Source organism: Misgurnus anguillicaudatus, chromosome 24 (assembly GCF_027580225.2).
Source record: "Misgurnus anguillicaudatus chromosome 24, ASM2758022v2, whole genome shotgun sequence".
Classification (NCBI taxonomy): Eukaryota; Metazoa; Chordata; class Actinopteri; order Cypriniformes; family Cobitidae; genus Misgurnus; species Misgurnus anguillicaudatus.
In genome coordinates, this window is record NC_073360.2 from 24,355,743 (window position 1) to 24,378,567 (window position 22,825).

The 22,825-nt window shown below is 36.0% G+C and overlaps 1 protein-coding gene and 1 long non-coding RNA gene across 2 annotated transcripts; both read right to left on the minus strand.

The window, feature by feature from the left end:
* Positions 1-975: 975 nt before the first annotated feature.
* Positions 976-10,214, minus strand: LOC129438144 (cytochrome P450 2M1). Its single transcript, XM_073862880.1, has 9 exons — positions 9,928-10,214; positions 9,012-9,167; positions 8,423-8,572; positions 7,481-7,641; positions 6,830-7,009; positions 6,040-6,181; positions 2,799-2,986; positions 2,573-2,714; positions 976-2,377 (listed from the first exon to the last, which is right to left on the minus strand). The coding sequence occupies exons 1-9, from the start codon at positions 10,124-10,126 to the stop codon at positions 2,193-2,195; spliced, it is 1,503 nt and encodes a 500-aa protein (XP_073718981.1). The 5' UTR covers positions 10,127-10,214; the 3' UTR covers positions 976-2,192.
* Positions 10,215-10,990: 776 nt separating this feature from the next.
* Positions 10,991-14,387, minus strand: LOC141361571 (uncharacterized). Its single transcript, XR_012367699.1, has 3 exons — positions 14,163-14,387; positions 13,658-13,752; positions 10,991-13,365 (listed from the first exon to the last, which is right to left on the minus strand). It is a non-coding gene; the product is annotated as an uncharacterized lncRNA (long non-coding RNA).
* Between the last annotated feature and the right edge of the window lie 8,438 nt (positions 14,388-22,825).

A 22,825-nucleotide genomic window follows, 5' to 3' on the forward strand; every position in this document is an offset into this window, starting at 1 on the left:
CAACAATGTCTGCCTGACTTAAACAACAAAAAAATCTAATTCCTTTATGGCTCTGCATTCCAGTCAATAGTCTAATCCCCTTTCATGTAATGCCATGACAGATACCAAGCTGTGATCTGTGTTTCTACAAAAGTATTTGGGTTTGCTAAACGGATTAGCAGGTAATTTACTTAACAGGCAACAGTATCTTGGAAACCGTTTCTTTCCTAAATTTTCCGTCCTCACGAGAGAAGGAACGTCATCGGAACATCAGTTACTAAATATGGTAGTCTGGAAAAATGTTTAAATTATTGTGTTTTTCTAAAATCTATTTTTATACCTCGTAGTCTCCTCTTTATTTGTTAAAATCACATCATTGGATTATTTTTGTTGTTCTACATTCTTCTTGAATAAATAAACAGGGGAGTGAAAATAGTTTTTGCACATAGGTAATTTTGTCCCTGGCACATAAAAAGAACATGTTATGTCAGACGTAAAAAGCTTCCAAGATGTTGGAGGTGATTGTCTCATTCCATTAATGGACATCTAAAGCCACCTAGTGGATATAAACAGAACTGCGCAAAACATTACATTTTCTGAATCACATCTCTCACATAGCAATTTAAGAACATTGGTGGTCATGTGTGAATTTGTGATATTATGGTAAATATATTGGCAAATATCACTGTCGTGAGGTCATTTTAATACGTTAACACACATTATTAATGATGGGACACACATTACTCTTCTTTTTTGCTGTAATCTGAAGTGAAGGTCACTGTGCTGTCTTAGATATTGAAATATATTACCAATAAACAGTAGCTTATGATTACCCCAAAGCATTTCACACATGCTTTAGCACACCTGTTGTCACATTCACAACTAAAGAAACATAATTAGTATAGGAAGGCTGCCTAAAAAGTTCACCCGTGACTGTTAACTGGCTGGACCGTATGTTTTGTTGTTATTGCCAAAAACATTTGTGCAATAAGGCAGTTTGGGCATATTTATTTATTTCATTAAAGCATCAAACAGAGTGTGTTGATTGTTTTTTCCTTGTTGATTTTTGGATATGTTGGGTGTGCCAAAAGATTTACTAATATGCAGACTACAGAATTGCTTGTAAAATACTATAAAATATCCTATGTCATAACAAATTACAGGAAAAAGCTTAAGAGTTGAACAAAGTTGTTATATATTTTATGAAAAGATAGTTAATAAATGTATGTGTTTAATAAATGTGTTTAAAACAGAACAAAGAAAATGATAAAATGCATTTAAAGGGGACATTTCACAAGACTTTAAAGATGTAAAATAAATCTTTAGTGTCCCGAGAGTACATATTTATATGTGAAGTTCTCGCTTAAAATACCATATAGATAATGTATTATATCATGTATTTAAAAAAAGTCAGTTTTTGGGTGTCTTCATAAATGCAAATGAGCTGATGAAATGCAAACACTGATGGCCATGATGGTGGTTTGATAAAATTGAAAAAATCATACCTATTATATAATATATCCTCTATAGAATTAGCTATGTCTGGCTCTCACCCAAGGTTTTTCCCCTCCTAGGACTTTTCACCAACAGGGTTTTTCCTCCTAGGGGTTTTTTTCAACCCCTGGGGAGTCTGCTGCCATTGGCCTAACTTAGCACCTTCTTACATATGTTGCATTATGTGTTTTTTCCTGCATCTATTTATGTAAAGCTGCTTTGAAACAATTAAACAATTCTGAAAAGCGCAAAATAAAATTGAATTAAAAAAAAATAACTCTTTCTGCACTAAATGGCAGTGCCATTGTTGGACAGTGCAGATTAGGGGGCAGTATTATTATAATAAGATCCCCTTTTGACATCACAAGGGGAGACAAATTTCAATGAACAATTTTTTTCATATGCTTGCAGAAAAAATTGACCAAAACGAAGTACTGGGTTGTTCTTTTTCATATTTTCTAGGATAGAAGCACTGGGGGCCCAATTATAGTACTTAAACATATTTCATGATATGTCCCCTTTAAATTACAACATAATTCTTATAGTAACATTTGTGTTATTACATACTTTTACTGAGTTTATGATAACAATCTAAAATATGGAAAAAAATCAAAATAAAACAATTTATAGTCCAACACATCCTATGTCCACGGATAGCTGAAAATCTCTATCTTACACTCACTTTGGTAATAAATCCTGGATATGGACTTTTGCACCCTCTATGTCCTAGGAATGGCATAGCACTCGTATATGAGGGGCATTCGGCCAAAACTGCAGTCGGTGGGGGTTGTGTCGAGCTCTTCTGGTGGCACTGTGGCTTTGAAGGTGAAGCGTTGTAGCAGAGTAGTGAAGATGAGAAAAAATTCCATCCGGGCCAGAGCCTCACCCAGACACGCTCGCTTACCTATCAGTAAAAATACTCTTCACATCAGAAATTGTATTTAAATGCTCTTTCAAAAAAACAGTGGTTCCCCAATGTTATTTGTCAATGCAATTATTTAACACATGCATGGACCTAAATGTTTATCTGAAAAGCAATTATCGGTTTTTATAACCACTTTTTTTTTGTAGCACTGAGCACAAACAACAACCAGCTTACCCATGCCGAATACAACAAATGCGTCATTCTTCTTAAATCGTTTATTTTCATCCAGGAAGTTCTCTGGATCAAAGCAGTTTGGGTTCTTCCACAGTTTTGGGTCAGAAAGCACAGATGATAACAGTGGATAAACCACAGTTCCCTAAAGATAGACAGATAGCCGGTGAGTGTATATCCACTTACAATGTTCACTGGCAAATTTTCATTAGCATTGTCAACCTTATACCTTAGGAATGACATAGCCATTATATTCAGTGTCACACATCATCTTGTGAGGGACAGCGATGGGCGCGAGATCCATGCTGCGGTGCACCTCGTGGAGAACAGCATCTGTATACGGCAGGTTCTGCCTGTCTTCAATGGAAGGCCAACGTTCCTGTCCTATAACCCCATCAATTTCCCGTTGAACACGCTCTGTACAGAACAAATGACAGATGAAGGTGCCGAACAAATGACAGATGAAGGTGCCAGTCAAATGCATAAAATGTAGCTAGCATCAACCAATACATCAGCTTTCACATTTACAATAGGTTTTGGTAAATTTATTGGAAGTCATTGCTTTATTCTAAGAAGCCTATTATATGGTAGCCTATTTTTTTTTTAAGTTTAAATGTTATTTTGAGATCTAGTTTCGCTGCATTATCATGTTGTGATTAAAAAAATATTTTTCTGCCATGTAGTTTTCTTTTTCGAGCCCCTCAAAGATTTCTACTGTGAGTGCGTCACCAGCCTGGGTCCTTCCCACGTTAGGGTGCTTCTGAGTCACACACCTCCCTCAACATTCCCAATGAGACGCACGCCCACACCCCAAGTCTCCGCGAGCTGCACGCCCGTCCGCCCGACCACAGCAAAGCGCCCCTTGTCTCTTCTGAATTCATCCCGCTGGCTCCCCTAAACTCTGCCCAGTGTCCGCTGGCTCTCCTGAGACAGGAGAGTAAGCGAGGCAGACGGTCACTGTGGCTATGGAGGTATAATCCCTCAAAAAATTTTGGGGGAAGGTCAGGGGGGTGTTCAAGGGAAGCATAGCACCTTGGGGTAGAGTTCAGGGTAGAGTGGAAGCGCTGGTCTGAGTGCAGGAGAGCCAACGGGCGCTGTAGCAAGTTCAGGAGAGCCAATGGGCACTGGACTGAGTTCAGATGAGACTGGGATAAATTTAGAAGATACAATGGGCGCTTTGCTAGAATCAGGCAAACGAGCATGCACCCTGCAGAGATTTGGGGTGTGAGTGTGCCTCTCATTGGGAATGTTAAGGGAAGTGTGCGACTCAGACGCAACTCAAGGCCAGTACCATCACAGCCAAAACACCTACCTCTAGCTCCAGCTCTGAACAAAGCAAAGGGAAGTGCAGGACCTTGGGGTAAAGTGCAGGGTAGGGTAGGAGCTCTTGGCTTAGTTCATGAGGGCGTAGAGGCGTTCAGCAGAGTTCAGGAGTGTGCCATCGCTGGAGTAAGGAGAACGAGTGCACAACTTGCGATTACCTCTTGGGGATGAAGAGAATGAGCGCACACCTTGCAAGGACTTGAAGAGCGAGCGTCCGCCTCTAGGGAGCCAGGATAACAAGCGCACACCTTGCAGGGACTTCAGATGAGTGAGCATGGCACTCATAATGTTCAGATGAGGTGGAGGACACAGTGACAGTCTTAGAGTGAGCTAAAGCACTTGACTGGTTTCGGGGAGGGACTGGATAATTACTAATTAAATCAACTTCGAAATTAGAGCCAGTAGATTGGAGGACAAAGATTAGAAAATCCATTAGAGGTAAACGAACAAGCTGATGTGTAGCAATGCGGGGCCAATAATCATCCAGTCCCAACCAAAAGCATGCATGTAGCTTGGTGTTGTCCCAGCTCATGTGTATGAGGTCCACAAACTCCTCAATATAGTCCTCCAGAGGCCGCCATTCTGCCTTAGATGAAATTGGAGGTGGTCCTCTGGTGTTTCCATAGTTAGGTCCGGTATTCTGTCAGGGTGTCGAAGTAAAGACGAGGAGAATCCAATACGATAAACTTTATTAACAGTGACTAGGGAGAACACCACACTATAATGACAATAAACAATACCGGAAAAAGGACAGGGGAAACAGGAGAACTTATTTAATGGAGCTGATAAGGGTAATGGCTGGCAGGTGACAATGATTACAGGACAAGAAGCAGGTGCCTGACAGTGAGGGAGTCCATGGGGAGATGATGAGGACAAAAGGGAAAACAGGCAGGCAGACAAAATGGGATCATGGCAGGTGTGTTGAACTATGGAAGCTGAGAAGGCCATTCTAAGCCTCTAAGGTTACTTACACCCATTCCGCGAGTTGTCTTTATAATACCTAGTGGTTTATATCATATTACTGCTGATTGGGCTGGCATTTTTGACACGCCCACCAAACAAGAGAAAACGTATCTCAAATTTGTTGCACACCGGTGCACACCATTTCCAGGAAACATAATGTTCAACCTGGAAACCGTAGCAAAACACAGCGCACTGGTTTGAGCTTAAACGTGCCCCAGCTGTACTGCTCTTGATTGACAGAGGTGTCGTCTAATCAGCAGTTACTATTCCATATGCTCAATATACCTATCTTTTCGGGTTTGTGAATTTGAGGTTGTGTTTTCTAATTTGTTTTCTGATATTTTATTTGGTTTTCTGATTTTTATTTTGTTTCTGATTTGTTATTTTGTCATTGTTTTGTTTTGCACTTCTCCACTGTAATAACTTCACTTTTATAATAATCTACACTTTTTAGCGTTTTATTCAAACAACATTTTACTAATAGTTGGAGCCTAGATTATTGTTAACTTTTTTTTCTCCAAGTTATCTGCGAAGGTTTTTTTTGTTTCAAACGTACAATGTGCATCTCCCTCAAACTGTAAACAAAGCACGGGCGCACAAAAAAAAAAAAACAACAACAAAAAACAGCTGGGGTGCACCAGATAACACGTCACCCACGTCGTACGTCATCTGCATCACTGCAGTCACGTGACTCCAGTCCCGTGCATGCGCCCCACAACAGACGCAGAAGAAAAGACAATGCTGAACAAAGTCACAATCCTTGCAATTTCTTGGACCAAAATGCATTTTCGATGCTTCAACACATTCTAACTGACCCACTGATGTCACATGGACTACTTTGATGATGTTTTTATTACCTTTCTGGACATGGACAGTATACCGTACATAGATTTTCAATGAAGGGTCAACAAGCTCTCGGACTAAATATAAACCTCTCAAACTGTGTTCTGAAGATGAACGGAGGTCTTACAAGTTAGGGAAGACATTAGGGTGAGTCATTAATGACATTATTTTCTATCCCTTTAAGGCTTTGAAAGTTACTGAATTGTTTAAAATGAATTTCTGTTTGAATTGCAACAAATTGTTTTTTATCTGACCAAATCTGAAATAATTTTATGAAAGCAAAAAGCAGTTCTTCATAAAATTATTCGCTTTGCTGTCTACTCACAGATTCATACCCCTACCTTGAATATCTGGGTGCTTCATCATAAGAAGCAGAGACTGTCTGATGGTGGATGAGGTGGTTTCTGTGCCACCATTGAACAAGTTCCATATCAGTGACACAATGTTTTCAAGATTATATTCTGTGTCAGGATTGTTTTTCTCCTGCAAAAGAGAGCAGCATATAAACTACTGTAGGTCTATAAAGAGATAAATCTCAGTCAACCATGATAAGAAAATGTATTCATTGGTGGAATGCTGCAAAAAAGATCTTGTAAACTAAAGAAAAATAAGCTCTAAAAAATGTTGGGTTGTTTTAACCCATACTTGGGACAAATGTGGTCAAACCAAACAGTTGGGTTAATTTTCAACCCATATTTTGACCCAAAAACAAGTCAACATTTTTTTAGAGTGTAAAATGAATGATATATGACTCCAACTTTCCCCTTAAGACTTTTCAGGCTATGCAAACACAAGCAGAGAAGATCCAACTCAGATAGGTTAATGTTTTTATAGGCTAAACAGAAAAAAGACAACACCATATTTAAGAGGTCCTTTAGAGGTCAAATCAGATTACACTGTGTCTTAACAGTGTTCTGGTAATTCATTTGTGAGGAGACTAGTTATCTAAGGTGAAATAGAACTTCTTCAAACATTGATGAAACAACCAGGATCCCTTTACCTGTTAAAGTTACTTTACAATGTATAATAGAGAACAGTAATGGTGAAACATCATTTCTAAAGTTAATGTACAAATTTTTCAGGAATGGGGGAAAACATGGACTATGGACATACTGAAACGCAAATATTTACCTCTTCCATTTTCAACACAAAGGCCTCAATAAAGTCCTTTGGGCATGAGGGATCCTCCATATTATTCATTCGGGCCTTGGTCTCAGAAATACAGTATTCTCTTGCCTTTTTCAAGTTTCTGAATACCTCATGGTGTTTACCTGGCAAAAGACTGACTAGCCTAGGAAAAATATTATAGATCTGTAAAGATAAGAAAAAGTTATATTAGATTCTTATGAATATATGATATAATATTAATAAATAAAACATTACAGTAGCTAACCTGAACTAACAAATAATAATATTTTTCAGCATTTATTACACTTTGTTAATGTTAGGTAGCCTAATACTAATATGATTGTTCATGTTTGTTCAGTGTGCATTAACTAATGCTAGTTACTTTTAAAAGTGTAGTAAATGTTGCATTTAATATGAATTAAAAGAAATGATGTAAAAGTATTGTTCATTATCAGTTCATACATTAATTATTGCTAACAAATACAACCTTATTTTAAAGTGTTACCTTGGATAGTCTTTCTACGCGAACTTAAAATCTATTTTATCTATGCTAGATTTTGTGTGGACAAATTAACTTAAATAAATTTTTAGTTCAATAATGTTTTTTTTTATTTTTATTAAATAACCTTTATGTAAAATTATTTGTTAAAATACCTGTCCAAGGGGGCTATTAAGCATCTTGAAGTAGTTATTTACTGTCCCAAGTAGAAACTTAAACTGTGGATCTTCAAATTCAAATCTATGACCAAAGACAATGCTGCAGATCACATTGGCCACAGCATTAGACACCATGTCTGCAGGGCTGAATGCAAGACCTTTAATAGATATCCAGAGACAAAAGCTCAGAGATCAAGTCAAGTTTAGTGCATTGTAAAAATGTAATGTATGTTATGTAATATGAGGTTAAAGGGATAGTTCACTTTAAAATTAATGTCATCATTTACTCATCCTCATGTTGTTCTAAACCTGTATGAATGTCTTTTTTCTGATGAACACAAAAGAAGATATTTTGATAAATGATGGTAAGCACACAGTTGACGGTACCCATTAAATTCCATCATATTTTTTTATTCCTACTATGGAAGTCCATTGTCACTATCTGCTGTGTGTTTACCATCATTTCTCAAAATATCTTTTTTTGTGTTCATCAGAAAAAAGAAATTCATACAGGTTTAGAATAACATGACGATGAGTAAATAATGACAGAATTTTTATTTTAAAGTGAACTATCCCTTTAAGTGCTGACAGGTGGCTTAATTGCTTGGTTAAAATGTTTACATTTAATGTTCAAAGTTTCATTTGTTTTTTCAATCATACAGTATACAGTTGAGACAGTACATAGTTAAAGAAAACTACTTTTCTCTGCTAAATTAAAACAACATTCACTTAATAAAACATTCATTAATGGTTGACATTAGGTGACACTTTAAAGTAGAATACATAATTCAGGACAGGTTCTTCTGTACGAAGTGTCCATTGGTACATTTATTAAATGTTTTGTTTTTTGCAACTTTCAAACAAACTACATCACAACCATATAAGTAACATAATAACCTTGACACACAGATCAGAAGAGAACAGATCAAATAATTTTACCTTCATATTTGGTCATCATTTTCACAAGATTCTTAGCCTCGTCTTGGACTTTTTCCTCAATACTCCTGCGGCCCATTCCAAAGTTTTTTAGGGTCATAAGTGAGAACCTGCGCATCTCCCTCCACCTGTGTCCACTGGTGGACAAAACACCTGTGCAAAGGGACAATGTTCAATGTATTTTCAATGTACTACATTGTCAGCATATTTTCTATGTCGAATGAACTACACTGCCCTACAAAGGCAAAAGGCAGTAACTTCGTTTTTGGTTGAAAATTAGTTATTGATATTTTTGGGAAATTCAAGGCCTCCTTTATCATGTGGATAAGTGTCTTTAGTCAATGTTGTGGTTGTTTTTTTTTTAAATCAAAAAGAAAATAACTGACAACTAAAGTCTTAAACTTTAAAGTAATTTTTTGAGTTAAGGTCTTTTGCCTTTGTAGGGCAGTACACATTTCTGTTCTATAGGTAAAGTTTAGGATTTTTCATGCTTATAAATCACAGTATCTTTTCATTCTAGCAAGTAAAAATTCTGCTTGATTAAAAAGTGTACATCTTTTAAGTTGACTTAGTTAAAAGGCAGCAAACACACCATATCCATGTGTGGCCTTCATGATCATGGGATAGCTGGACCTGCCACTGAATTCCTCACCGAGACCAATAAGGGTATCCTTCAGGGCTTGATATCCAGAAATGATCACCACAGGAGTGGTCGACAACCAGATGGTAACCACCGGGCCGTACTTTTTACTGAGCTCAAGACAGAACAGAGGTTTAAACTTCATACAATACAAACTGTGCATTTATATTACATGTACAGTGCACATTCAAATTTCTTAAATTAAGATTACATTTTAAAACAAAACCCCATGTTTAATTAGTTGATATCTTATTGTGCTTTAATGGACTCCGTATATTGTGGTATAGCTTAAACTTATTATTTTGTCTGCAATTTAGGGATGGGAATAAGTACAAGCACAATTTGTCTTTGAATAACATCAACATAACAAAGCGTACTCATGTATCATCTCTGGGGTGCACAAATCCCAGACACTCACCTAGTAACTGCGCAGCGGTGTAGCCTAATATTATTTAAACAAAAATACAACATACACCCAAACTGGACAAATGTAGTTCAAACAGCAGTGATTTAACATATACATTATTTTATAATAGCTATATTCCAAGGTTCTCGCAGTTTGTACAGTAAGCAAAGCGCACGTGTACAGCAGTCATGTGAAACAGGTGAAAGGGTGAGTGGACCCATAAACTCTTCAACAGATTAACCTCAATTATAACATACCTAGATTTTATTAAACGCTGATTTAAACATGTCAGGACTGTAAAAATGTCACATATTTGTGTCACAAATACGACTTTTACTATCTTTATTGGTCCTTTGAATTTTAACTTTAGACAATTGGTATCTTAAAATTAAACCAAAACTTTTTGTCATTTTAATGTGTTAAGGTTTGTGTGCACAAGGCATAATTTATGCAAGCATTGAATACTGAGCTCAAGATAATATCTGTATGCTTGCTTCCCATCAAACTGAAAAATATTCCCAAGCAGTGGTAACGGACGCGGTCCTGGAGGCAGGCGTTGAAAGTTACTTTGCTTTCCTCGACTCTTCCATAACAATAACAGAACCATCACAACGATTACAATGGATAATACATTTGTCTTTAATGCCAAAAATATATCCATGTCGAAATATTAGAATGACGGGGAATTATGGTAAATGCACAGCTGCTCAGTGTGATGTTTGTTGCTCTTCTGCAGTTTTAACTGCTATGTATGTATGTATGTATGCAGCCATAAGCCATGCCCACCCCCATAATCAAGACAAACAGCGATTACGCGCATTGGCTTTCCTGCAGGACCGGGTGGGACAGAGGAGGAGCCTTCCTTAATTTTCCGTCGTTTTAACAGTGATTGTTTTATATTACAGCTCAGTTAAAAACAGTTTTTTAAGTGTATTTTCGTATATAGTATCTGGTAAATCGCGTGCGTTAAATGCCTAAAAAAAATCTGTGATCAGTATCCCCAGCAAACACAAAAACGTTATAAAAACGTTTTTTTCACGTTGTGAAAAAGTTTTGATAACGTTATTTTCCGACGTACTTAATACGACCAAATGTCGGGTTTTTTGAACGTTATAAATACGTATTTTCACAACGTTGCAAAAACGTTTTGATAACATTATCTAAACATTTTTGCAACGTTGTAAAAATACGTATTTATAACGTTCAAAAAACCCGACATTTGGTCGTGTTGAGTGCGTCGGAAGGTGGCGTTGTCACAACCTTTTCACAACGTGAAAAAAACGTTATTAATACCTCTCATGTTGCACGTGCCGAAACGCGTTGGGCGTTAACAGAAAGAACCCGTCAATCATCAAACCTGTAAGCTCTCAATCCTTCTGGAGGTAGACTTGAACTGTAGGTTCCGCAAAATCTGTCTTCCATTATTTTAGTGAAAAATGTAGATTTCCAGTAGGCTTTGAACTCATGTTTAACACAATTCTTCTGAGGACCCGTTAGCTACACTGACAAATCACTGGAGAAAATAGCTAAGAACTACAAGGATTTAATTTAATGCAACCTAATATGACAAAACGTCTAACTGACACAACATATAATTGTAAACATTATGAACAATGAAATAATGTAAAAAAACGTTAGTCAAAGACTTCATAACAGACATATCAAGTTAAACTAATAGTATACAAACACTGGAAACGTTTACTCAAAACAAAACTAAACAAAATGCCAAATCTCAGTTCTCAATAATGATATATTAATTTGTCAAACAAGTATAAGGATTTTAATAATTATTAAATTCATACAATGGTCAAGCAAACTGTAATTTAACGCATTTGGTTTATTTTCTGGGCTAATCTGCTTGGTATGTTTTACCAATAAAGTGTAAACAGAATTTTATCTTTTAATTCAACTTACATATCTTAATGCATTAAGAATAGAGGCCTGGTTTCACAGACACGGCTTAGCTAAAGCTAGACTATGCCTTAGTTAAAATAAGATGTTTAAGCATCTTTAATAAACATGCCTTAGAAAAAATTTGTTACTGGTGTCTATCTTAAAACAAATCACTGGCACTGGCTTATTTTAAAATCTCACATTGAAAGTTCTTTTCAATTGAGACAGCTCAAACATCTAGGACTATGGGCTTAAGCCTTGTCTGTGAAACTAGAGATAAGCATAAATCTCATTAAGTAACGAAGTGATGTTAATACAGCAATCATATAGCTCTAAGATGAAACACATGCCTTGTATTAAGTCATGCTCAGTTAAACAGACAATTATGATTATAGAGGAAGTTTACAGATTTCCAACCCACTTTGTATTGTTACAATGTCTGTAATATATGTAATCTGTCATCTGGCAGAGTATTGTCAAGAACTAATTGGGAATTTAAGTTAAAGCGTTAACATTGTCCATTCAAATACCCCAATTTATTGTAAAAATATAACGTGGGTTGAAAATCTGCAAACTTATGCTTTGAGGCAGTGAGTGCAATATATATATAATGTTCGGCAGTCTTGTATGTCCATCTGGTTGCCATCATCTGAAGTCTCTGAGAGTGTAGGCGTCATCTGAAGTCTTTACAAGTGAGGCTGGATCCATACTGGAGCTTCTGTAACTTGTATGGGTATCATGATAGAAACAGGAAAGCAATAGGATTACCATAGCTGCTGCTCATATTATTTCAAGCAAAAGATGATCATGTGCACTTGTTTAATACTTTTCATAACTTAAGAACAAGGTTATAAAATGTGTTATGTGAATGCTTGGCTAAAAAGGTAGGACTTTTTCTAGATTTACACTGGAAGAGTTTGGGAGTAAAATGTGAAAAAGCTCTGCCTCCTTTGGTGGACTTTGACTCCTGGGTACTACCAAGAATTTTGTGACCTTATTAAGCAATTATCTGGTTCAAATCACAATCTGATTTTTTTCTGGATTCCTTAGTAAATTTGTCCTCATTATTTGGGGAACCGAGACAGTCTCTATGGAACAAACTACATATGCAATAGTATCATTAAGTTGGAGGAACAAGCCATCATAACTATAATTTACGATGCCATTCAAAGTTTAGGTTCAATTTTTTTACGTCTTTTATTATATGAACATATTGTAAGTTGTAATTAATGCTGCCTTCACGTGCTATCGTAATTATGGTAAATAGCAAAATCCCACTTGGAAAATGCACATGAACACCCCTCATGTTGTATTTTCCACTGGGCAACTCGTAAAATATTTTGATGCCCGAGTTGCCAAGATGAGATTACCTTTGACCTTTTCAAAATGGCGGAGAGCAGCAGCAACGTCGTGAATGGTTGAATGACAACAAAAGCAATGGTAAATTCTAGTTCACAAATGGAAAATGCACTTGAACACAACACGCTGGTAAATACCAGTTCACAAATGGAAAATATCATCTTTCCCATAGCACGTGAAGGCAGCATTATTCCTGTGATTAATGTTGAATTTTCAGCATCATTACTCCAGTCTTCAGTGTCACATAATCTATCAGAGTTCATTCTAATACGCTGATTTGCTGCTCAAGAAATATTTTCAATTATTATCACAGTTGATTGTTGTGTTGACAAATTGTTTAGTGTTACCTTAAAATGGTAAGTTGCACTTCTGTTTGTTAGAAGTGAGAGTAAAGATTTTGTTTTGCATCACAGAAATTACACTTAATTGCATATTTTCAAAGAAAACAGATCATCTACTTTGTGATAATTTCACAAAATTTCTGTTTTCACTGTATTATTGTCAAATAAATAAATCACAGCCTTTTGAACAGTAGAGTTTAAGTTTGAGGTCTTACTTACTAGCCATAGGGTTCATACATAGCCCCTTAGAGATGTTTTCTGACAGGTTTGCTTGAACTCTGCTGCATGGCCATCAGCATAGACAAATCTACAAACATAACATGCAACTTGTCACAGAGCAAACAATATTTAGGATGCAGTACAAAAGGAAACAAGCAAGAGTAGAGTTGAAACGTTATAAAGGATGGTATACAAAAAATAGAATACACAAAAAATAGCTGAATTTTATGTTTTTAGGTTTATTTATTCATATTGCACAGTGTCACTCACGTTTGTCAAAACCTTCTTTAAATAACTGTAATATTTTTTTAAAGGAAATAACAAGATGCAAGATTACGTTGTGAAGTGCATATGTGATTGAATGAGCTTTTTCAACTCACCTGAGTTTTCAACATTTCTCTGTCAGCACTGCAGCTCCATTCGAAAATGCAGAAATCTTGAGCTTATTTTCTATTATGGGGTTATTTTGTCACTTCTGAAATCAGAGAACAACTTTTTATCTATATTGGTTTACGATAAAACATACTTTCAGCTAATTTTGACGTCCTAGAAGTTGCTACTGCCTAACGTAACAGTACATCCATCGACTGTGAGTAAATCGCATATTTTAGGATAAACAAATTAACATACTTCCAATAATGCATTGACACCCTTTACAACGCTTTTAAAACCTCCCAATGACACATTTAGATGTTCTCAATCGGCCAAACTTTCATAAACAAGCGCTAAAACTATAGCGCTAGCACCATGCTAACGGATATGCTAACGGACTTTTCTCGAAGACACAAGCCATTTCAGTGAGGTAAATATTGAACAAAAGCGTATCAAGTAGGTGTCAACCACAGTTGTGTGTATTATTTTTGTAATTTGAGAGACAAAACTTACCTGAAAAAGTGAAGAAAACCATAAGAGACACGGAGCTTTGTCGCTTTCTGTTGTTCCTAGTAGCCTCGTTTCCATGGTAACTCACGTCACTCCAACGGATTTAAAGAAGCAGTAACGTTCAGCACCCGCAGCATACACACACAGCATTTACATAAATAAACATCTTAGAAAACTACATAAACATTTTTAATCGCATTAAATTATTATTAAATCGTGAATTTAAAAATTTTGATTGTTCTATAGGACAATTTAATCTTTTTCTATTTAATCTTTTATTTAACTTTTTTTTTAACTATTACGCTAGTATTTAACCCTAAGATTCTAAACCTGTATAAATTTATTTGCTCTAATGAACACGCGGGAATTTTGAGGAATGTTCGTAATTTAACCGTTCAGGAGCCACATTCACTTACATAGTATTCTTTTGTCCTACTATGGAAGTGAATGGGGCTTAACAATTAAATTACAAACATTCCTCAAAATATCTTATGTTCATCAGAACAAATACATTTATACCAGGTTGTAGCAACATGAGAGGGAGTAAATGATGACAGCATTTTTATTTTTGGGTGAACTATTCCTTTACTGCTCAACGTGTTATGGAGCCATAGGCATGTTGTTTTTCCATTTCTGAGTTGGGTGTGTAAGTCACCAAATCGAACTTTATATTATCTTTTTATCTAAAATACAATTACAGTACAATTTTGTTCTATTCCAAAATCCTACAACATGCCCGACTTGAAAACTTTTCTTTACAAAGAAAAGTTAAAGTATAACATAGTGTTACAACTAATCCATAAGTTTACAAGATAATGACAGAAAACAATGTAAATTTCATTAATCAAAATGAACTGTAAATACAATATCACATAATTGACAATTATGATTTTTTTTGTGTGTGTGGCTATTTCAAAAATACTTTTCATATGCACTAACCCATAATAGAAGAATGCTTATGAGGGAGACATGGATCGCTACAGTATGTGGAAACAACATTCACATCTAACATGTAGATACAATCGTATTTAATTATTTGTGTTTAAACCCCACCCATGGGGTTCTCTGTAATGTTTGCACTTCTGTCAGTTTAGCTAAATAAAAATATATCTGGACTTTATAAGGACTAAGTATATGCATGCCCAGCAAAATCTAAGCTGAGCCAGTTCATATGAGTATACTACTGTTGCTGCTCATCGAGATTTGTTTGAGAGTGAAGGAAATCCCTGAAAAATCAGCATAGAACAGCATCATTCCCATGCTGGTTTGGTGCTGGTGGACACCAGTATATCAGCACCAAAACACAAAATATGCTGGTCTTGCTGTATTTTTAGCAGGGTATGCATGCGCTCGCGTATTGGAGTTGCTTTATCGCATAATGCGCCCTCGGCATTAAAATAACAGTAGAGAGGTATCCCAGCAAACATTGGTCGGACGGCAACGTCGTCTCCCTGGCCAAAAGAGGTCGCGGCAGGACGCCACAAATGGTGTACTATTGGTCCGAAATCAACGTCGTCTCCCCGTCCAAAATTTGTCGGTGCTGGACGGCACAAATGCACAACATGTCCTAAAATGCATTTATGTAGTCCTTGTGAAATATGCAAATGCTGTGCGTACACCTTGGTTAATACTGCAATAATTAACCCAAGTGAACAAAGTATATTTTTAAGAGGTTATGAATAGACGCCCACCCGCGTCCCCCACACGTCCAGACCAGACCCGCAGGAAAAAAAACATAACAATCCCTATGAAATACACGATTTGTATGCAAAGTAAATATATTAACTTTATCTTGTTTAAATAAATTATAATCACAAAGTGCCCAGTGTGATTGCAAAGCAACACTGCATTTTAGTCATTATTTCACCTGTTCTATTACTGAATGCACGCATACAAATGTAAAACAGATACACATCCGGTCACCACCCAGGTGTGAGCTGGATGCAATCTCAAAAACTGTGATTCCAATATTATTTTAAGAAATATATTACAAAATCCCGCGATAGGACAGATTATCTCGCGAGATAGTGGTCACGTCACGCGTTCTTCCGGAAGTTCACATTCAAACACGAGGAGCGATATCGAGGGAGTTTTGTCTATATATTATGCAAAATCTACTGTTGGGTAAGTACATTATGTATTATTTGATTAACGTGCTTAAGTTTTACTTGTTTGACACGAAGGCTCCGAAATAAACGTTGCCAGAATTGTTGTCCACACTGAGTATGACAAAAATTAGCTAGAAGGCTAAAATCTAACGTACTTTGAAGTTATAACGTTACATGGTATAAAGTATGTTTAAGAATACAGTCAAAGTTATTACTGTAACTAATTAATGTAGCCTCTTGAAAGTCTCTTTCAGAAGGTAAATTATCTGAAAAATAAAAGTTGTTTGGCATTAATGGAATTACAATGATATGATTGCCTAAACATTGCACATGCAAAATATTAAATACTGTTTTGCATTAAAAGTTCAGCATAAGCGTTTGTTTGATTAACTTCCTTTGCTTTTGTTTTGTACAAAGAAAAAGTAGAACCTCATCCAAATAAAAATAAACAAGCTGTTAAAGGCACTGTGTCCTACACAGACCCTTCAAAATATAACCACCCAAAACCCAAGTCAGGTAAATGCCTCAGTTTGAAAATACATTAACAAATTGGAGTTGTTATTGTGGAGTTAATATAATTAATTACAATTTCGTTTTATTTACAGTTGAAGATCAACACAAACCAAATAAAGATGCGCATTCTACAAACAATAACAAAAGGTATGGAAAACTGTAGATATTAATTTTTGTAGATATGGCTTAAACAGTCTACACATTTGTTAATGTTCTAATTATGTTGGCTTGACAAAGCCAACATACTGTTCTTCGATCTAAGCTTATTATTATTATTATTATTATTCTTCTGGTCCACACTTTTTCTCACAGTAACTCCTCCTAGAGCTTTCAAGCTACACCCACAAAACTTTACAAAACTTTTAAGACTGGTACGTAGATTGGTGCTATGACTTTTCTAACTGATGGGACCTACCGAATTCCTAAACGGGGCGCTCAAACACCCCAAATTTTCCATTGACTTAACATTGCGACAAACTTTGACGGGTCATAGCTGCAAACGAGAAATTTGTAGAAACTTGTGGGTTATCACAGTTGAAGAGGCTGGCAGGCTCTGTAAGAACATACATCACATTGGGGTGTAAGTTTCACCCCTGGGGTGTAAGAGGCACCCAAATTTCCCCATTGACTTATAATGGGGCAGGAAACATGCCCATATAAGGGAATAAAAGCGTCCCAGATGAAATATCTTTACTTTAGAGTGTCGTAGAGATATGTGGGTGGGCTCATTTTACTCAGGCATCCAATCAGTCTCTTTGGATCGTCCCATAGCTATTAAGCCACGCCCCTAGCAACCATTTGTGTGCACCCTAGCAACATCTCCCATAGACTGCCATTATAAAATGCCCAGATGGATATCTTTGCAGCACAGTGTCACAGAGACATGGGGGTGGGCTCATTTTACTCAGGCATCCAATAAGTCTCTAAGGATTTTATTGAGGTATTAAGCCACGCCCCTAGCAACCAAATATGAGCACCCTAGCAACATAATAAACAAAGCCTTATATCTCTGGATCCAAACATCATAGAGACATGGGGGTTGGGTCTTTTGGTCATGTTAGCTTCATGCTAGCTTCATGCTAAGTCATACTAGCTTCATGCTAGTTTCATGCTAGCTTTATGCTAATTTCATAATAAATCTTGCTAACTTCATGCTTATTCATGTTAGCATCATGTTAGCTTCATGCTAATTCATGTTAGCATCATGCTAGCTTCATGCTAATTCATGTTAGCATCATGCTAGCTTCATGCTAATTCATGTTAGCATCATGCTAGCTTCATGCTAATTCATGTTAGCATCATGCTAGCTTCATGCTAATTCATGTTAGCATCATGCTAGCTTCATGCTAATTCATGTTAGCATCATGCTAGCTTCATGCTAATTCATGTTAGCATCATGCTAGCTTCATGCTAATTGATGTTAACATCATGTTAATTCATGTTAGCATCATGTTAGCTTCATGCTAATTCATGTTAGCATCATGCTAGCTTCATGCTTATTCATGTTAGCTTCATGCTAACTTCATGCTAACTTCATGCTAATTCATGTTAGCATCATGCTAACTTCATGCTAATTCATGTTAGCATCATGCTAGCTTCATGCTAATTCATGTTAGCATCATGCTAGTTTCATGCTAATTCATGTTTGCATCATGCTAGCTTCATGCTAATTCATTTTAGCATCATGCTAACTTCATGCTAACTTAATGCTAATTCATGTTAGCATCATGCTAACTTAATGCTAATTCATATTAGCATCATGCTAGCTTCATGCTAATTCATGTTAGCATCATGCTAGCTTCATGCTAACTTCATTCTAATTCATGTTAGCATCATGTTAGCTTCATGCTAATTCATGTTAGCATCATGCTAGCTTAATGCTAACTCATGTTAGCATCATGCTAGTTTCATGCTAATTCATGTTAGCATCATGCTAGCTTCATGCTAATTCATGTTAGCATCATGCTAGCTTCATGCTAATTCATGTTAGCATCATGCTAGCTTCATGCTAATCATGCTAACTTGATGCTAGCTTCATGCTAATCATGTTAGCTTCCTGCTAGCTTCAGGCTAATCATGCTAGCTTCATGCTAAATCAGGCTAGCTTCATACTTAAACATACTAACAGCCAGATAGCCTACTAACCTAAACTTCTGTCAAACCGTTTTAAACGTTCAGGCCAGGCTTTGTCAAGCCAACATAAAGTTTGTCAACAAACTTTTCTATCTAGTTTGTCATATGTCCTTTTTTGTGCTAAAGATCAAGTTTTGTGTGCAACACACCTGGATGAGACGTGCCCGATCCCTGACTTTGTCTACCCTACATTAAGTTGTAAGTTTTTGACTTCTTTGCTTAATACTACGAAAAAGCGTGATTCTTTCAAAAAGGACTTTTATATATTTTGATATGAAACTCAAAAATGTATATAAATTGTTTTGGTGTATTTTGTTTACACAGGCACACTTCATGACAGTAAACATCGGTATCAAGATGGTGTGATTGATCTATACCCTGGCCTAGAATAAGCTGTGACACTATGAGACGTACATGCTACTGATACTTTTGTTATTTTTTTGGTGCATTCCCAGACTATACAAACACATTGCTTTGCTCCAAAGTGCATACACTTTTGCCTTTTATAATGTCATTCTCATTTTTATGTAAAAATTTATTAAATGTAAGGGTTTTGCCTGAATGTAAACATAATATCCAAAAACTTTGATATAAAAAGTGATTTATTTTAATATTTGACACTACTATGTATTTTTTTTAAATACATTGTGCATGTGTATGTTTATTGTACTTAATGAAATTACATGCAAGGTGTTTGTTTCGCAGGGTCACATAATGAACAGCCATCTTACAGACAACCGAAAGAGGCATAGTATTGTTTTCTTGTGTATTGTCATACACCTACAAAGGATTTTTTGTAATCATACAATTATGGTGTTATTCATTCATTAATGTGTCCTTTCTTACCTTAAATAACTGACGAGATGCGCATGATATCGCATGCGATTTATCGTGCAGCCCTAGATTTTACATCAGTGACAACACAGCTTAGAGGATAAACATGTACATTTCTCTGAATCTGAGTTAATAGTTACAAATACAGAGCTTATAATGTCTGTCATTGCTCAACCACAAAGACCTAAAAATACAGACAGCTAATTTCATAACTAATGCAGTATTACACTGTGAAGTTATTTATATATACTGTTAAAATATTACACTACCATATAATTAACTCTATTTGTCCAGGTGAGGTAACACAACGAAAAAAAACAGGATGGAGACTACCTGATTCTTCACCTATGGCCTCAGCTTCAAATGCAAGAAGCAAGAAATGCTATATGACTGTGTATTTTGCATTATGAATACATTATGAATACATCAAAGATGTTGATAACAAGGTGATCTGCGTAAATTGTGACATAAAGAATATGTATATATATTTCCATCTGTCTTTCTATAACATTATTTCAATTGTTTTCACATGTAGGTCCAGCAACTGTCTGAGTTGGTGTATAGTCTGTCAGAGACTGCGTGAACAATGTTATGAACAGGTATGTATTCTCTTGAATTGTGTAATCCTGCATAATATTTCAGGAATATATATTGATTACCACCATTAACCCAGCTATTTATATTACTTCATTTCAGGATTTAATCTGTCACACATTACTTGTCAGAAGTTTTAATGTTCATAGTGGCTCAAACAGTCAAACAAGAAATCAAAACATAATTTCAGTGTAAGCCATTACTTGTCATCAAAACTTATGGATGAGGATATAGTTTATAGCACTTGTTACATGATAGATGAGTAGTTGTGAAATGTTAAAACATAGTTTATGTTTGAACATTGCATGCAATTGCTATGTTGCACATTACTGTTAATTGTGATTTATTGACCATTTAGGTAATTTGTCTAAGGTGAAGTAATCAGACATTTCTTTCACAGAATGATGTCTAATTGTCTTATGGCAAAGTTCAATATGAGCGGTGGTGGACATCTGGAAAAGAAGGCTTTTAAAGGCACACCTTTGTATTATGTTATTCAAGGTAATTTGGGGAATATGTTGATCTAAAAAACTTGTTTTTGTATATAGATAAATTTTTATTGCTATGCTTTATGTATTTAGGGGACATCACAGCTCACCTGTCTTTATCAGAAATATCCTGTTCATTTTTTGACAATTACAAACCTAGTCAAAGGTCTTCCTCAAGGGCACCACAGTGGCCCTGCAGAGGGAGGGGACAAATGCCGCCTCCCCCACACGTGATCCAACACTTATTTAATGCAGAACACCTTTCATACTATATATTGTATTGTATTTTAATTGTATTTATCCTAAAAATAAACATACTCTTCTCCTCCCCCAGATGCTGTGAAGAGGTGGAGCCCAAATGCCAGAGACTCAGAAATAGATGCAGCTATGGCAGACCACCTCAAGCACGGTCCAGGATGAGCTGGGGGTTGTGAATACACTAAATAAGCCAAACAGCTGTAATGTGTAAAAGAGAGAGTTGACCCAAAAATGAAAATTGTTATAATTTTTTTACCCACATGTTTCAAACCTGTATACATTTCTATTTTCTGCTGAACACAAAGATTGAAAAATGTTTGTAACCAAGCTAACTGTCAATCATTTTTTTTTACAACTGTAGTAATGGGTTGTGAGATCTGCTTTCTGCTTTCTATTCTTTTAAATATCTTTGTGTTCAGCAGAACATAGAAAAGTATACAGGTTTGAAACATAAGAGAGAGTAAATTACTAAATAATCATTTTTGGGTGAACTATCCTTTTATATAGTAAAGTATTTTGAAATTGTTATTATAGTTAAACAGTTTAAAAAAAATAAAAAGTGCTAAATCAGAACATGCTTCTTTTTTTTGCTTATGTCCACAAATAATGTGTTCTTTAATGTGTTTGAAATACACGTGATTACAACGTTATAAAGACGTTCAGGTTTGACTGGACTAAATTTGTGTATTTTTAAAACCTTAATAATTGCCTATTACAATTGTACAAACTAGCCTGTTTTATATGCACGTTTTAAGTGAGTATAACGCCTAAATTAAGCAGAGACTCATATTACCGTCCAGAAGAGGACATTTTTAGACGTGCACGGACCGTGCAGAAAAGACGTGTGATTCACGGTCAGATGACGTCAAAGACGTCGGTTGGATTTTCATTTTGGAACTATTTTTCAACCATGACGGGACGTGACGAACGGACGTCTTTTCAACGGTCATCACACGTCCAAATGTTTGCTGGGATGTTATATCTAAAAGCTGCGAGTGGGGACTGATTTTGAGCATCACCTTTGCGCTTTGGTCTGCCCATTTTGAGAGAGAGGGAGTGATAGAGAGGGTAATTTAAGCGGAGCAGCTAGGCTACTTGCGTCTTTGTGGCGCGTGATCAACAGAAGACAAGCCGCTGGCCCTGCATGATGGAGCAGTCCATGGCAAAAATCAATGCCGTATCGGCCACCAACGTGCGTCGGCCCACCAGCAAAATGCCCAATTACCAACACAGTCATGCCTAAAAAACAGACGTTATAATTACGTTTTATTCCAACGTTATGATTACGTTATTTTGACACCTAAATAAAACGTCTCACAAATGGTTTATTTTGGTCAGGTTTTATTTTCGTAGTAAACGGACGTAATATTTACGTTTTATTCCAACGTTATAATTAAGTTATTTTAACACCTAAATAAAACGTCTCAAAAAATGGTTTATTTTGGTCTGGTTTTATTTTCGTAGTAAACGGACGTGATATTTACGTTTTATTCCAACGTTATAATTACGTTATTTTAACACCTAAATAAAACGTCTCAAAAATGGTTTATTTTGGTCTGGTTTTGTTTTCGTAGTAAACAGACGTGATATTTACGTTTTTTTACTACCTAAAAAAAAACGTACTAATTAGGTGCTTTTACAACGTATTAAAAACGTCCTTTTTTGGTTACATTGTTTTTCTAATTTAGAGTGTCGTTTTTAAAACGTTTTTAAAACGTTGTGCTGCAACATTACCTAA

Coding starts and splice junctions, on each gene's coding strand:
- LOC129438144 (XM_073862880.1), bottom strand. CDS start 10,126: ATGGATATATTTTTGGCATTAAAGACAAATGTATTATCCATTGTAATC. Junction 6,182..6,829: donor TTGTGTTGAAAATGGAAGAG/GTAAATATTTGC, acceptor TCTCTTTTGCAG/GAGAAAAACAATCCTGACAC. Junction 2,987..6,039: donor GAAGCACCCAGATATTCAAG/GTAGGGGTATGA, acceptor TGTTCTGTACAG/AGCGTGTTCAACGGGAAATT.